Below are 13976 nucleotides of genomic sequence, written 5' to 3'. Positions count from 1 at the left end.
TTTTTGTTTTTATAAAAAAAAAGTGAAAATTAAAATTAGGGTCAACTACATAAGGTTTGGTACGACGGACTGCCATGGACAGACTAAATCCGAGACTGCCTTGGATTAGCTCGGATTGGCTTAAACTAGATTAAGTACTTGACCTACGTTTGGTGCTGCATCGAATTAAGAAGCTGGATTGTAAAAATAGTGAAGACCTATGTTTGGTGTTGTGTCGAACTAAAAAATAATTATTTTAATATTTAATTTTAATTAGAAATTTAACCTAAAAATATATATATATTAATAAATATATATAACTTTAAAAAAAAATTGTAAATCGTAAATATAGTGTAGCATTTTGGGCTTTCTTTTTTTATTCTTTTTATTTTTAGGCATTTATAGGGTTTAGAGAACAAGTTGGGCCAAAGGTTTGATAAACAATATCAGCAGTTAATTTTGAGAGCAAAGGTATTTTCTTTTCTTGAATTTAATCCCAAGAATTATCAACCTCTTGGGCTCTAAAGACTTGTCAACTAAAGTGGCAACCATGAATTGCATTCTTGAAATTGCGTTTTTGGGCAGAGAGGAAGTGATTGGTGGGTGCGCAGAGATTGGAGGCGGGTTTTGCAGTCCAATGAGGACAAAATGAAAGTGTTTGTGAGGAGGAAAGAGAGCCAAAAATGGAGGAAAGTGTGGACAAATTTCCATTTTTAAGGTGTGTGGCAAGTTTTGCAATGCAAGTGGAAGTTGGGGAAGGATTGGAGGAGGAGAAACAGATCGGAGCGCCCAGGCGAAGACACGTGGCTTCCAATCCTCATACATTTTCTTCTACTTCTACTATTATTCACTCTTTACTAACATTTTATTATCTTTCAAGTTCTATTTTCATTTTTTTTCTTTATGGCTTCTTCTATCGAAAGCGGAGGGGCGTGGAGCACCATGGAAGATGTTTTCTTGTCTGAGTCTTAGCTCCCAGTTAGTCATTGTCCCGTGTCAAGCAATGAGATGAAATTTTGTCATATGTGGAAAAAAAATTCATGCCAAATTTATTGAAAGAATTCTCAATAGAGAGTTGGCAAAAGCGATGGACAACCATAGAAGCGGGGAAAATCTTAGTAATGAGGTAAGTATTTTGTAATTTTTGTTTTATTAAGTTTAATGTCCTAATATATATATATATATATATTAATGTTTCTTGCATTTTCAATATTTTGTTAATATTTCTTGCATTGTAAATATTTTATTAATATGTCTTGCATTTTCAATATTTTGTTAATATTTCTTGCATAAATAATATTTTGTTAATATTTGTTGCATTTTCAATATATTTGTAAGGTTAATTGCATTTTCATTATTTTTTTTTATGTTACGTGCATATCCAATATATTTTAAATATTTCTTGGATTTCCATTAATTTTTTTTTTTTGTTGTTAATAGATGATTCAAGCACAAATGTGGTTTGGTGCAATTGGGCAAGGCAAAAAAGCTTTCAACCATCATGAATGTTGGGAGGTGGTGAAAAATTACAAACGCTTCAGAATTATTCCTGCGGGTCCCGCCGTTATGTTAAATGAGATGCCACTCCATGATTCAACGACATCGGATTCACCTCTCGATTCCCCTATGAGTCAAGACTCACCCATCGAAAAGGAGCCGATGCCCATTGGCCGAAAGGCTGCAAAGGCGAAGAAAGGGGGTAATTCAAACAACAATACATCAAAATATTTGGAGGAAATTGCAAGGCAAAGCGCCGTAAGAGTTGAAATGGAGCAAAAATGCCAAGAGAACGAGATGACAATTCGAGCAGAATATGCACAAGAAAGGGAGTATTTGCTCAAAAAAGAAATGGACAAGACAGATCGGGAAACCATGGTGATGGATACAAGCCATATGTCCCCTGAAACAAAACAATTTTGGAAGCTAGAATGAAGGGATATTATGAGAAGAAGACTTTTCCGTGACGATGGACCTAGTAACACAAATTGGTTAAATGACGCCTTTCATGAATATACTAAGATTGCATCTTTGTATATCGATCTATTATGCGGGTCATGAAACAACCATCCCCAACCAACGGATTCGACTCAAACGGTTCTCCACTTGGCCCCATGGGCCTTTCATAAATTTGTGTCAAGGTCGTGTTAAAGGGATCCGATTCGTAGACCTTTGCAGCATCATAATCATACTCATCCTCCACAATCATATTATGGAGGATGATGCAAGTCATCATAATGCTTATGAGGACCTCCTCATCAAACATACGGGCCGCACCTCGAATAATCAACCATCGAGCTTGAAGGATGCCAAAACATCTTTCGACATCTTTCCTGTATCCTTCTTGATAAGAAGCAAATAATTTTTGCTTTTGGGATCGGGGATTTGGAATGGATTTGACAAATGTGGTCCATCTCAAGTAGACGCCGTCAACTAGATAATACCCTGTCTGGTAGATTGTGTTGTTGACTTGATAGGTGATATTGGGCCATTGGCTTCCGAAAACATCGTTGAAGACTGGGGATTAACCCAGCACGTTGAGGTCATTTTGGGATCCGGGAACTCCGAAGAAAGAATGCCAAACCCATGTCTCGAAACTAGCAATGACTTCAAGGATGATATTTTTTGTGTCTTTTCTATTTCCGTAATCACCTTGCCAGGCAGTTGGGCAATTCTTCCATTGCCAGTGCATGCAGTCGATGCTACAAATCATTCCTAGAAATCCTCGAGCTTCGGCTTTTTGTAGAAGTCGTTGGAGGTCCCGAGTAGGTCTGTCGGTAGCCCCTAGTGTCTGAGTTTCAAGCTGCATCACAAAATCTGACCAAGGCCTCCAACGTAGTGGACTTCCCCATCCGGGCAATCTCATCCACATGATCAGCAGATGCTCCATACGCCAACATTCGTATAACATCCGTAAGCTTTTGATCCGGAAGAAGCCCCAAAACCCCAGTAGCATCACACTTTTGAACAAAGTATGCATCATAATTGCAAACATCATGCATGACTTTATTGAACAAATGAGGTTGCATTCTATATCGGCTTCGAAAATCAACATCAGAGTACAAACAAGTTGGGATAAAATAATCTTCCAAAAGATTCTTACCCCGAGACTGACTATGTCTGTCCACATTCCAGCGACGGCCAACTTGTGAACCACGGCAGCAACCTTGGTTCTCTTCTTCTCCCTGCAACATATTTCTTTCATCTGCTTTGCGGCTTCTCTCATTTGTTTCTCGCTCTTGCCTCACCAAGCATCTCCTAAAATCTTCTATTTGAGAATGGAGTATGAATTCTAAACTCTGATAAATGAAAATATAGAAAGATGTGGTGTAAGAACTATGAGCATTGCCTCTGGTTTTATAGAAAATTTTGACCAGATAGAGATGTCACGTGGCTTAATTTGATTAGATGAAAATCTTATCTGAAATTTGAATTTTGCAATTCATCCGAAATTTGAACCCAAATTTATCTGAATTTTGAAATTTGAAATTCATTTGAAATTTGAACCCAAATTTATACGAAATTTAAATTTTGAAATTCATCCGAAATTTGAACCCAAAAATCTTATCCAGAAATTATCCGATTATGAATAGTCTTGACACGTAGGAACCCGAAAATCTTATCCGAAAATATTATCCAAATTAATTATTGAGGTAAAAAAATTTGTGAAAAAAATAAAAAAGTGAATAGTAATTGCCCTTTGTCGTGGCAACGGGTGGAAACACACAATACTATTTGCAAGGGCAACTACTATTTAAGTGAATAGTGGCTGCCCTAACTCGCCCCTTGCCATGGCAAGGGGCAAATGGGTGGAGTTGCTCTAAGGAAATCCATCGGACTCACTTGTTCAAAATAAGACGCTCGCTATTTTGTGAACCCAATTTTGGGCTCTCTATATTAGACACACGAGTCCCCTTTTTTTTTTAAATGTTGGACTATAGAGTCTCATTTAAGTTAATCATCTCCCTTGCCAAACATGGGTTTCAAGTGTTATTTAACACAGTCCAGTCTAGTGAGCCACAGTGCGGCATACCAAACATGCCCTAAAAGTATCAAATCTTTAGGGGTCATTTCAAATTAGTACCCAACCTTTTAAATTTTTCATGGGCGTACCTGACCTTACGTAAAACATACAAATTAGTCTCTTGTTAGTGAGACTGTTAGAGAAGACGTTAAGTCATGACATGGCGGCTCTGACATGGCTTTTTTTTGCTTAGGTTACTCTAAAGCCACGTGATATCCACCTCAGCGAAAAAGCCACGTTGGAGCAACCACATCATTATTTAACGCCTCCACTAACGATCTAACTCCTTGAATTGCTTAAAAATCAAAACCAATGGACAAAAGTGATCAAATTGAAACCACATGGAGTTTAGTGGTAAAAGTGATAAATCACAGGCACCAAAAGTGAACTTTATTTAAACATTAAATTAAAACACGTGCCCCGCAAGTAGAAGGGCATTTTGGTTAAAAAAAGAAGAAAGAGAAGGGAGAGAGAGAAGGCTATATGTTCAATCCCAAGGTCAGAGAGAGTTAGAGCACTTCCACCCATTTGCCATGGCAAAGGGTAAGGAGAGGCAAGGTGTGTTTCCACCCATTGCCAATGCAAAAGGCAAATACTATTCTCTTTTATTTTTTATTTTTATTTTTTACCTAAACAATTAATTTTTAGAAGATTTTCGGATAAGATTTTGGGTTCCCACATGTCAATATTTATTATAAAATTCATATCTCATAATTCAAATAAATTTTTCAGATAAAATTTTCGGATAAGATTCTCGGTTGCCACGTGTTGACATTTATTAAAAAAAAAAATCACAAATTTTAGATAAGATACTCGGTGCCACGTGTTGATATTTATTATAAAATACAAATATCATATTTAAGATAAGATTTTCACTCTCTAAATTTGCGCAACGTGTCATCTCTATCTTCTAAATTTCTCTATAAAATCACCAAAACTTCTTTATCCTTTCATTTCTCAATTTTTATATTTTATACTCCACTCTCAGTGTCAGACATGAGGAGATGCTTGGAGAGGCAAGGGCAAGAAATTAAAGAAAGAAGACGTAGATGAGCTGAAGAAAAAAGGGTGCAGTAAGAAGATGATGAGCAAGTTGCCATGGCAGTGGGTATGCTCGATCTATGAAGCCAAGGCCGCCTCCATGGTTCACAAGTCGGTCGTGGCTCGAACTTGGACAGACATAGGCATTCTCGGGGTAAGAATCTTTTGGAAGATTACTTTATCACAAATTCTGTATACTCTAATGTTGATTTTTGAGGGCGATATAGAATGCAACCCCATTTGTTCAATAAAGTCATGCATGTTGTTTGCAATTATGATGCATACTTCGTTCAGAAGTGTGATGTTGCTGGGGTTTTGGGGCTTCTTCCAGAGCTGTTATACAAATGCTAGCGTATGGTGCATCTGCTGATTAGGTGGATGAGATTGCTAGGATGAGGAAGTACACTACTATAGAGAGCTTGGTAAGATTCTGTGACGTATTCGAAACTCTCAACCTGATATGAGAATGAAAAATTATTTTCTGCTTATCAAGGTGGTTACAAGAAAGATGTTGAAAGGTGTTTTGGTATCATCCAATCTCGGTGGGCAATTATTAGGGGTGCTGCTCGCAAGGATTAAAATATCGGCCTTGCAGATAATATCAAGCCTCCAATTTACGGATATTTCAGGGGATATATCGTTATCGTTTTAGGTATCGTGAAAAACTCAACAAAAATGACAGATATAGGCATTGAAACACATAATTTTGGTGTAAAACTTTCATAGATGTTATGTACATTCTCAATGAATGTATTGAACAAATAAAACTCAAAATTTACTAATAATAAGATATACATACGATGAAATAAAAGTTCTATGTAATGCGCGTAAATGAAAAGTTTGAAAATAAAATGTTAATTAGAATGAATAAACCATGGATAAATTCTTAGTTTGTTTAAACATTAGATTACAATTTAGATAAGTGTCCGTCTACATAAATGAAGAGCTCCTATGAGGTTCAAATAATGAGGAACAACCATCTAGATTCATACAATAGTCATACTAAGTCATGTAACCCGAGCAGTTTGTAAGCCATATTTGAACATGGTGCACATAGGTCTCTCTTGAGCTCCATATGTCTTCCCATATATAGGATAGTTAGGATTAAACAACTAGTAGGTCCATAATCTTTTTTATCATCTTGAGTTCCATAATTAGTTCCACTATAATCAGACATGACATAACCATAGTCATCATAAGATTCATTTGAGTTAGTACTAGGCTAGTTCATATGCTCATATGTCCAAAACTAATCGCCATGTCCTCTTCGGATGGATTGGAGGTATGTGGGCAGTGGATTGTGCATAGATTCTTCATATTAATAAATTATAGGGTTCTGGGCAATGATTAGTTATTTTTGGGTTTCAATTTGATATCGGGGATATGACACTTATCGGGGATATATAGTCGATACAGGGGAAGATATGGCCTTACCCCATATTATCGGTGTCGACAGTTGAAAATACAAATATATCAGCAGATATATCAATGTATTGGCCACTATTTCAATCATTGGCCGTTCCTTGCAATTTGTTCCAAGAAGTTTGCAGTATCATTGCTGGAAGTACTTCCTATCTTCGCCTTTGCCGCCTTTCGACCAATATGCCTTGTTTCCTTTTGGATTGGTGAGTGTTGACTCATCGGGGAATCCAAAGGCTAATCTAATGCCAATGAATCATGGAGTGGTGTCTCGTTCAACACAACGGTCGGACTCGTGGGAATAATTCTGAATTGTTTGCAATTTTTCACCACCTTCCAATATTGTTGATGGTTGAAAGATTTTTTGCCTTACCCAATGGCACCGAACCACATTTGTGCTTGCATAATCTATTTAAAAAAATATTGAAAATGCAAGACACATTAACAAAATTGAAAATGCAAGTAACATTACCAAAAAAAAAAAAAAAAGGAAATGCAAGAAACATAACCAACAAAAAAAGGACATTAAATTTAATAAAACGGAAATTACAAATAATTTACCTCATTGCTTAGATTTTTGCCACTTCGATGGTTGTCCCTCGCTTTTGCCAATACATCTCTCCATTTCCCCAACTATTTATTCAAAATTTTCCTCCTACTAAGCCAAAACCATTTCCGTACGAGCCGAACCCGATCTTTCTCAAAATTCGGCATGAATTTTTCTCCACATATGACAAAATTTCATCTCATTACTCGTGATCGGACAATGACCAACTTGGACCCAACACTCACACAACAAAACATCTTCCATGGTTGTCCATGTCACTCCGGCTTTGATAGAAAATGCCATAAGATGGTGAATAAAAATGAAAACTGAAAGTGAAGAAATTTTGTGTAGAAATTGAATAATATTAGAAAGAGAAGAAAATGTACGAGGATTTGGTGTTGAAAGTTAACAACATTTGTAGGTATTTATAGAAAAAAAAAATCTATAATTTTTTGGTAATTTGAAAAAAATTTCAAATTTTTTCAAATTTTTAAGCCAAAAAAGGGCAGCCATTAGATTTGAGGAAAAAGGTAGGAGCGACGGAAGCGCCATATGGCGTGTTACATTGGCTAAGCGAGGCTGGTGTAGCGCAGTAATTTCAAATCACGCACCAACAATAAAAATTTGGACCTAGCGATGTCAAGTGGCGTCCTGCCCTCGGATTTAGCACAAGCTCGTTTAGCCCTCTGGTGGCGGTTATGTGGGACCCGCCTCTTGCCCGGGCAAGCTTGGCTCTTGGAAGGCGCAAACGGCCTTGGGCCCCTCCTGCCCTCGGGCAACGGATGGAAACGCTCTTAGGCTATGCTCGTGTTGTTTTCCAACGATTGAGAGCGTCGGGTTGACGCGTGAAGCGGAATCTGTCGTATTGAAGCGGCGGGTGGTCGCCGGAAGAAAGTCATCCGGGATTTGTTGAGAGCGGAGCGGGTGTTGATTACGGCCCTTGTGACTCCGGCCAATCGCCACTAGTGTTTGTGGTTATGATTGAGAGCCGTTCTATTCCATATAGGTATTTATTCAAAAATTCTGAATTTATATGGCGTTTGGCGTCATTTCAGCTCGGGCTGAATTTGCCTGTGGACTTGCCTGGGCTCGTGGGACCCAGCTCTTGCCAGGGCTGGCCCTTGCGCGCTGGAGCTGTTTCCTTCCCCCCTAGGCTGCCTTTTGCCCGGTTTTGAAGCAAGGGTGGACTTGCTCTGAGAGGCAAAGCATTGTGCCCACTGTTGCCACTGCTTCTTCTAAACCCCAATCTTCTTCTTTCTTACTTCTCCCAAACCTTCGTCGAAATTCTTCTTCTTATTGTTTTTACTTTTATTTTTAACCTTCAATTCTACTCCTTCTAATTCTTCTTCTTTTAATTTTATTTTAATACTGTTTCTTTCTAATTTAGGGATTTAGGGTTTGAACATTACATACTTTGTGTAGTGGAAAATATATTGGTGGAAACTTCATATAAACAAAGGAGATTCTGACTAGTTTCGGCTAAGAAAATTGGCTTGAAAGTTCATCCATAGCATGAGAGTAGCTTTCCAAACTGCTTTACTAAGCTGCGAGCCTATCTTTGTTCCCAAGCTCCGTCGAAGCTGCTATCCACATCCCAACCTCCCAATCTCCTTGTTTCCCACGAAAACCCGAGTGTTTTCTCCTTGCAGAGCAATCATGGCAGTCCCATCTCGCCCTACCGTACAAGTGCGGGACAACATCGAACTGAATGAAACCGAAAAGAAGATATTTGATAGGCTGCTTGGAACGGTTCGCCATTTTGGCCTACAGAACCAGCTTCGTGTCGCTGGCGGATGGGTCCGTGATAAGGTCCGTACTGATTTAAGTGATATTTGGATGGAGAGAAAATGGTTTCCTGGTATATATTTGTTTTTATTTTTTATTTTTAAAATTTAGCTTTGAAAATGGTCGGTTTTGGTTTTACAGCTTCTGGGAAAGGACTGTTACGACATTGATATCGCTTTGGACAACATGTTAGGCAGCGAATTTGTAGAAAAGGTTAGGGACTACTTGTTGCATGTTGGGGAAGAGGCACAAGGAATTGCTGTTATTCCATGGTATGTGGCTTCGCCATTGAGCATCTATGTACATCTAAGTAGAGTCCACTTAAGTGTTTTTTTTTTGTTGCTGTAGCAATCCTGAACAATCAAAACATTTGGAAACGGCGAGGATGCGCATATGTGATACATGGATTGATTTTGTCAACTTGAGGTGTGAAGAGTATTGTGAGAATAGTCGCATTCCTACTGTGGTAAATACCTTTTTTATCTCTGTAATCTATGTATTGTTTAGAGTTTGTTAGTCTCTTCATTTTAATTTTGTTTTGGTAGGACATTAAGATTAATGATATGGTTCTGAAAGTTCTGAGCTTGAGAGAGGGAGAGAGTGTTTGTGTGGGTTTAATTTTGAATAATGTTAAGGCTTCGACTATGGGATGAGGGCATTTGGCATCTTTCGTGGTCTTATGAGTTAAAAACACCCATGATATTCTGTTTCATAAGGATGCCTATATTTTAGACACCCTTCATAAGAGTAACTTTCTTATCTTGTGGAATTTCAATTTACTAAAAGTTTGAGGCAATTTTGCCCTTTTAATTGGACAAAGAGTTAATTAAGCTGGTCAAATCAAATTTAAGTCTAGTCTTGTTGAATTTATGATTAGTAAGTTACTTTGTTTCTATTTTACAGCAAAAATATGGCACAGCAGAGGAGGATGCATACAGAAGGGATTTAACCATTAACAGGTATCTTTCATCCCTAAGAATCTATCCAGTAATTATTAAATCAGCTTCTCTTGCTGCAAACTTTACATATATTTGTTTGGATTAACTTATGTTCTTAATGGGGGTTTCATTTTGTTGGATAGCTTGTTTTACAACATTAATACCAGCTCAATTGAAGACTATACCAAAAGAGGTTGGTTTTATTTAGGTGCCTTCTTTTCTAGAAGTTTTCCTTTTAACCAAGAGCCATAATTATTACTATTTGTTTTAATGTTTCATTTGTCTTCTGCAGGAATTGCAGATCTGAAATCTGGAAAAATAGTGACTCCTTTACCCCCAAAGTCCACATTTATGGATGATCCACTACGAGTTCTTCGAGCTATCCGTTTTGGTACTTGTCACTTTATTCTATTTTTCCAATTTTATAGCACAGTCTAGCTCTCTACAGCTGATTTTTCAGATTAGTCATAGCTCATTAGTGTCTTGTTATGAAAGCTTTGGATTCATATTTGTCTTGTGCTCAGGAGCAAGGTTTGGATTCATATTAGATGAAGAACTAAAGGAAGCAGCTTCGTGTGATGAAGTGAAAGCTGCTCTCTCAGCTAAAATTAGCAGAGAGCGCATCGGTACTGAAGTAAATTCCTTTTTTTATGCCTCAAGTGTTGATTGTTCTGAATATTATTTGATTTATGATAACACTTTTGTTGCTGTTTAATGTGAAAAATTATCCTGCATCCCAGATATACAAAGGACCTATCTGTTCATTTTTTCCCCTTTTTTCTCTTCTATTCAGATTGACCTCATGATCTCTGGAAATCAACCTGTCCAAGCTATGACCTACATTTGTGATTTGAAGTTATTTTGGGTTGTCTTCAGTCTTCACCCTAAGTATGAGCCTGCAGTATCGGAAGGATGTGACAGGTAGGTATCATTACCAAAGGAAAAAAGGGATTTGCCAAGCATGGCTATTTCTATTATATCATACATTGGTGGGTAGGCTAAATGACAATGAAAATGAAACGCTGATACATTGGGTCTGATAAGGAGTCTAAAATTGTAAAGTTCTCTTACATGCTCTTTTATTCTTGTTATGTCTTGTTTTTGGGGTTGTTGATAATTGGTCACAAGCCCCTGCTCTGCTTAGTTTGTGAAATTTAAGTTGTTTTAATTTTTAGTTGGCATATACCCATTTTAGATATGCAAATTAAACAGGCAACATACTCTGCTCAGGATCATTTGTTTGCACCTAGAGGCTGTCAAAGACTCTTGCTCCTCTAGTATACCTTTCAGCCGCAATTTATTCTACACTTTGCTATGGCTTTTGAGTGCAAGTCAAATGTACTTTTTGACTTATGAAATACTTGGTTTACTAGATTTATTGCCAATGAGTCCAATGTACTTTCGATCTTATGTTTGAGGACTGTTATGCAAAGCATAATTTTTTATACAATTCCTAGCATACATTCTAAATTTTATCTTTGCCTTCCTTCATTTGTTTCTTTTCTGGCTTTCATGCTAATGGATTATCTTTCTTACCTAATGTAGGCTTTGTGTTGCTTACTTGGATGCTACATGGAACCTTATTCAATTAATTGGGAACTCTACCTTTAATGTGAGTGACGAGGACCTGAAATATAATAATTTTCTTGCCTTTCCTCCATTCACTTCATTGTTTTTAGTAGATATGGAATGATCATTGTTATAATTCAAATTCTGCTTGTGTATCTTTTTTTTTTTTCTTTCTTTTTTCATGTGTGTTTTTTTTAATAACGGTTCCTCTAACATGTGAATGCAGGATGAACAAAGAAGGCTCGCTTTGTATACTGCTATGTTCCTCCCACTTAGGACGACCGTGTATAAAGATAACAAAGCAAAGAAGGTATGGGTTTGGTTATCCTATGTCACGGGAAAATATGTATGAAATTAGCATGTCTGGGATATTATTTATTATGCAGTTGGTCAACATCACTTGATTTTCATGCTTGTATTGCAATTCTAAATTTGTGTCCTTGAGTTTCAGATTCCTGTTGTGAACTACATTTTCCGGGACTCGCTTAAGCGAAAAGTCAGTGATGCTGAAACAGTACGTTTGAGTCCACTTCTCTCCCTCTGTTGTACACATATTATGTGGACATACTAAGCTGGTAGTTATATCAGGACTTCTGGAATTTGCAGTTATTATAAATGTGTTCACAATTTTCTTTGTTACAGGTTATAAATGTACACTACGCTTTCGAGAAGTTTTTGCCATTGATTCCTTATTTTGCATCAAATGAGGACGTACTACTCACTGAAGTTGATTGGGAAAGAGAATTTGTTGATGTTCCTCTTGCTTCAAAATCCCGAGTTTTGACAGGTATTACCTTACTGTGTCCTCACCGTTTTCTCTTAGGAAATCTGCAGGGTGAGGTTATTTTGGAATCCGTTTTATGCAAGGTGACATTGTTCTTATTGTTCAATTTGCATTTTCAACCATCCAGGATTTCTTCTACGAGAACTCAAAGATTTTTGGCGAGTTGCCTTGCTGATGTCTACATTGGTATATCCCCGCAACATCGATTGTACCGAAGATCTTCTGAACAAGAACTTTGAACTCGAAAGGAGGAGAAGCCTGTTTAAAGCAGCTGAAGATGCCGTACTTAAACTAGGTACCAGAAGTCTCTTTTAACCCCGCCTTTCTGATGATATGCATATGCTATATTTGTTAGTTCCTTGTGATATTATTTTGCAAACTGCCAACTTTCCAATCTACTTTAGTTTGCTCAGGTTACTTGATACTATGGGTCCAGTTTCATCCTGTCACTGAGGATCTCATTGTGAAACCAATGCTTTGTACTAGAAAATCTTTTGGTGTCATTAGCTGTTACATGTTCTCTATGTTATTCATTTTCAGAACTTTGATGTAGGACAGCCTAGGGGTTTCAAATGCATAAAACAGCTACTGAAACAGACTAGCAATTCTAAACTGAAAACTAAACAATAACAATTTACGGATGATTTAGAATGCAAATATGAAGCACTAGACAAAGTAAATAACGAAGTAACAAAGAAATTAAATTACTGGCAGAAAATATCATGCAGTACCAGATTTTAGATAGCCTAGGCAAGGTAAGAATTCACCGTAGGATTCCTTGGTACCCTAAAGGAAACTGCAGACCTCGATTCATTCCTTGGGTAGCCTTAAATCCGAGCCTATGCTTACTGGAAGTTTGTGCAAACGTTGTTTAAGTTTAGGAGAACGTATTAGTAGAGTTTGTAATATGTGGTTGTGGATTTTAGAATGACTCTTTGGTGTTGGAGATTAAGAAGAAGAGAGAAGAATCTGGACTCACTCCAATACAGATTTCTTGGAATCACTCCTCTCTTCATATCCTGTGATGGTGCTCAATGCCTAACCAGTATTTTTAGTCCAGAGTAGATTGCCATGTTAAGATTTGTTTAAACCTTGGGAAGCCGCTCGGATGTCCTTTCTGATTTCTGTTTTTGGTGGATCAGGTCTTGATAAAATCTGGGACATAAAACCACTAGTGAATGGAAGGGATATCATGAATGTTTTGCAGCTTAAATCTGGAGGACCACTTGTCCGAGAATGGGTAAGCTATATACTCTAATTCCAGTACCAAAAAGACTGTTATGAAACTTCAAATGCTAATAATGTATTCTTTACTTGGCAGCAACAAAAGATACTTGCATGGCAGCTTGCTCGCCCCTCAGCCACTGCAGAAGAATGCCTCGAGTGGATGAGAGAAACACATTCAAAACGTTTAAGGATGGAATGATGCTCTAGCAATTGCTCTTGAGAAGTGCATTTATTATAAGAGAAGTACAGCCATCTAGCTCTGTAAGTAATGGACGGATTGATTGCTGAAATCAATCTGTAAATTGGGGTCATTGCAGCGAGTTATATCCCAGTTCACCATCCTTAAGAGTTTGCACAAGCACTAGACAGACGCCAACGTTCACTCTCATGTTTCTGTTAGGAATATGCATATTGCAGCTGTTAGGAACTTGAGAATCTCTAACCACCCGTCAAATTTTCACATAAAATATGTCATTTGCTAACCTAGGTGGTAATTTGAAGAAACAAATTTGCTACACAGAATTTTGTCAGTCTAGACCACACTTCGAATTTTATTACCCATTTGTTAAACTTTACCATTTTATTATTGGTTATTTATCTCCTGTTAACTTGCTAATCTAGAAGCTTACAATATGTCCAAGAACACAAGTGGAGGAACCACTCGAG

The 13976-nt window shown here is 37.5% G+C and overlaps 1 protein-coding gene across 1 annotated transcript; it reads left to right on the top strand.

The window, feature by feature from the left end:
• The first annotated feature begins 8160 nt into the window (after positions 1-8160).
• Positions 8161-13926, top strand: LOC103329795 (Polynucleotide adenylyltransferase family protein). The gene is made up of 15 exons (XM_089053237.1): positions 8161-8816; positions 8934-9064; positions 9141-9258; positions 9696-9751; positions 9874-9923; positions 10023-10121; positions 10255-10364; positions 10524-10651; positions 11276-11342; positions 11526-11609; positions 11751-11813; positions 11942-12086; positions 12211-12378; positions 13226-13323; positions 13405-13926. The coding sequence occupies exons 1-15, from the start codon at positions 8520-8522 to the stop codon at positions 13507-13509; spliced, it is 1719 nt and encodes a 572-aa protein (XP_088909363.1). The 5' UTR covers positions 8161-8519; the 3' UTR covers positions 13510-13926.
• Positions 13927-13976: the final 50 nt, after the last annotated feature.

This window comes from Prunus mume, linkage group LG1, assembly GCF_029339155.1.
Source record: "Prunus mume cultivar Tortuosa linkage group LG1, ASM2933915v1, whole genome shotgun sequence".
Lineage (NCBI taxonomy): Eukaryota > Viridiplantae > Streptophyta > Magnoliopsida > Rosales > Rosaceae > Prunus > Prunus mume.
This window is presented reverse-complemented; position numbering and strand designations above follow the sequence as displayed.

Coding starts and splice junctions, on each gene's coding strand:
- LOC103329795 (XM_089053237.1), top strand. CDS start 8,520: ATGAGAGTAGCTTTCCAAACTGCTTTACTAAGCTGCGAGCCTATCTTT. Junction 9,924..10,022: donor TGAAGACTATACCAAAAGAG/GTTGGTTTTATT, acceptor TGTCTTCTGCAG/GAATTGCAGATCTGAAATCT. Junction 11,343..11,525: donor TTGGGAACTCTACCTTTAAT/GTGAGTGACGAG, acceptor ATGTGAATGCAG/GATGAACAAAGAAGGCTCGC.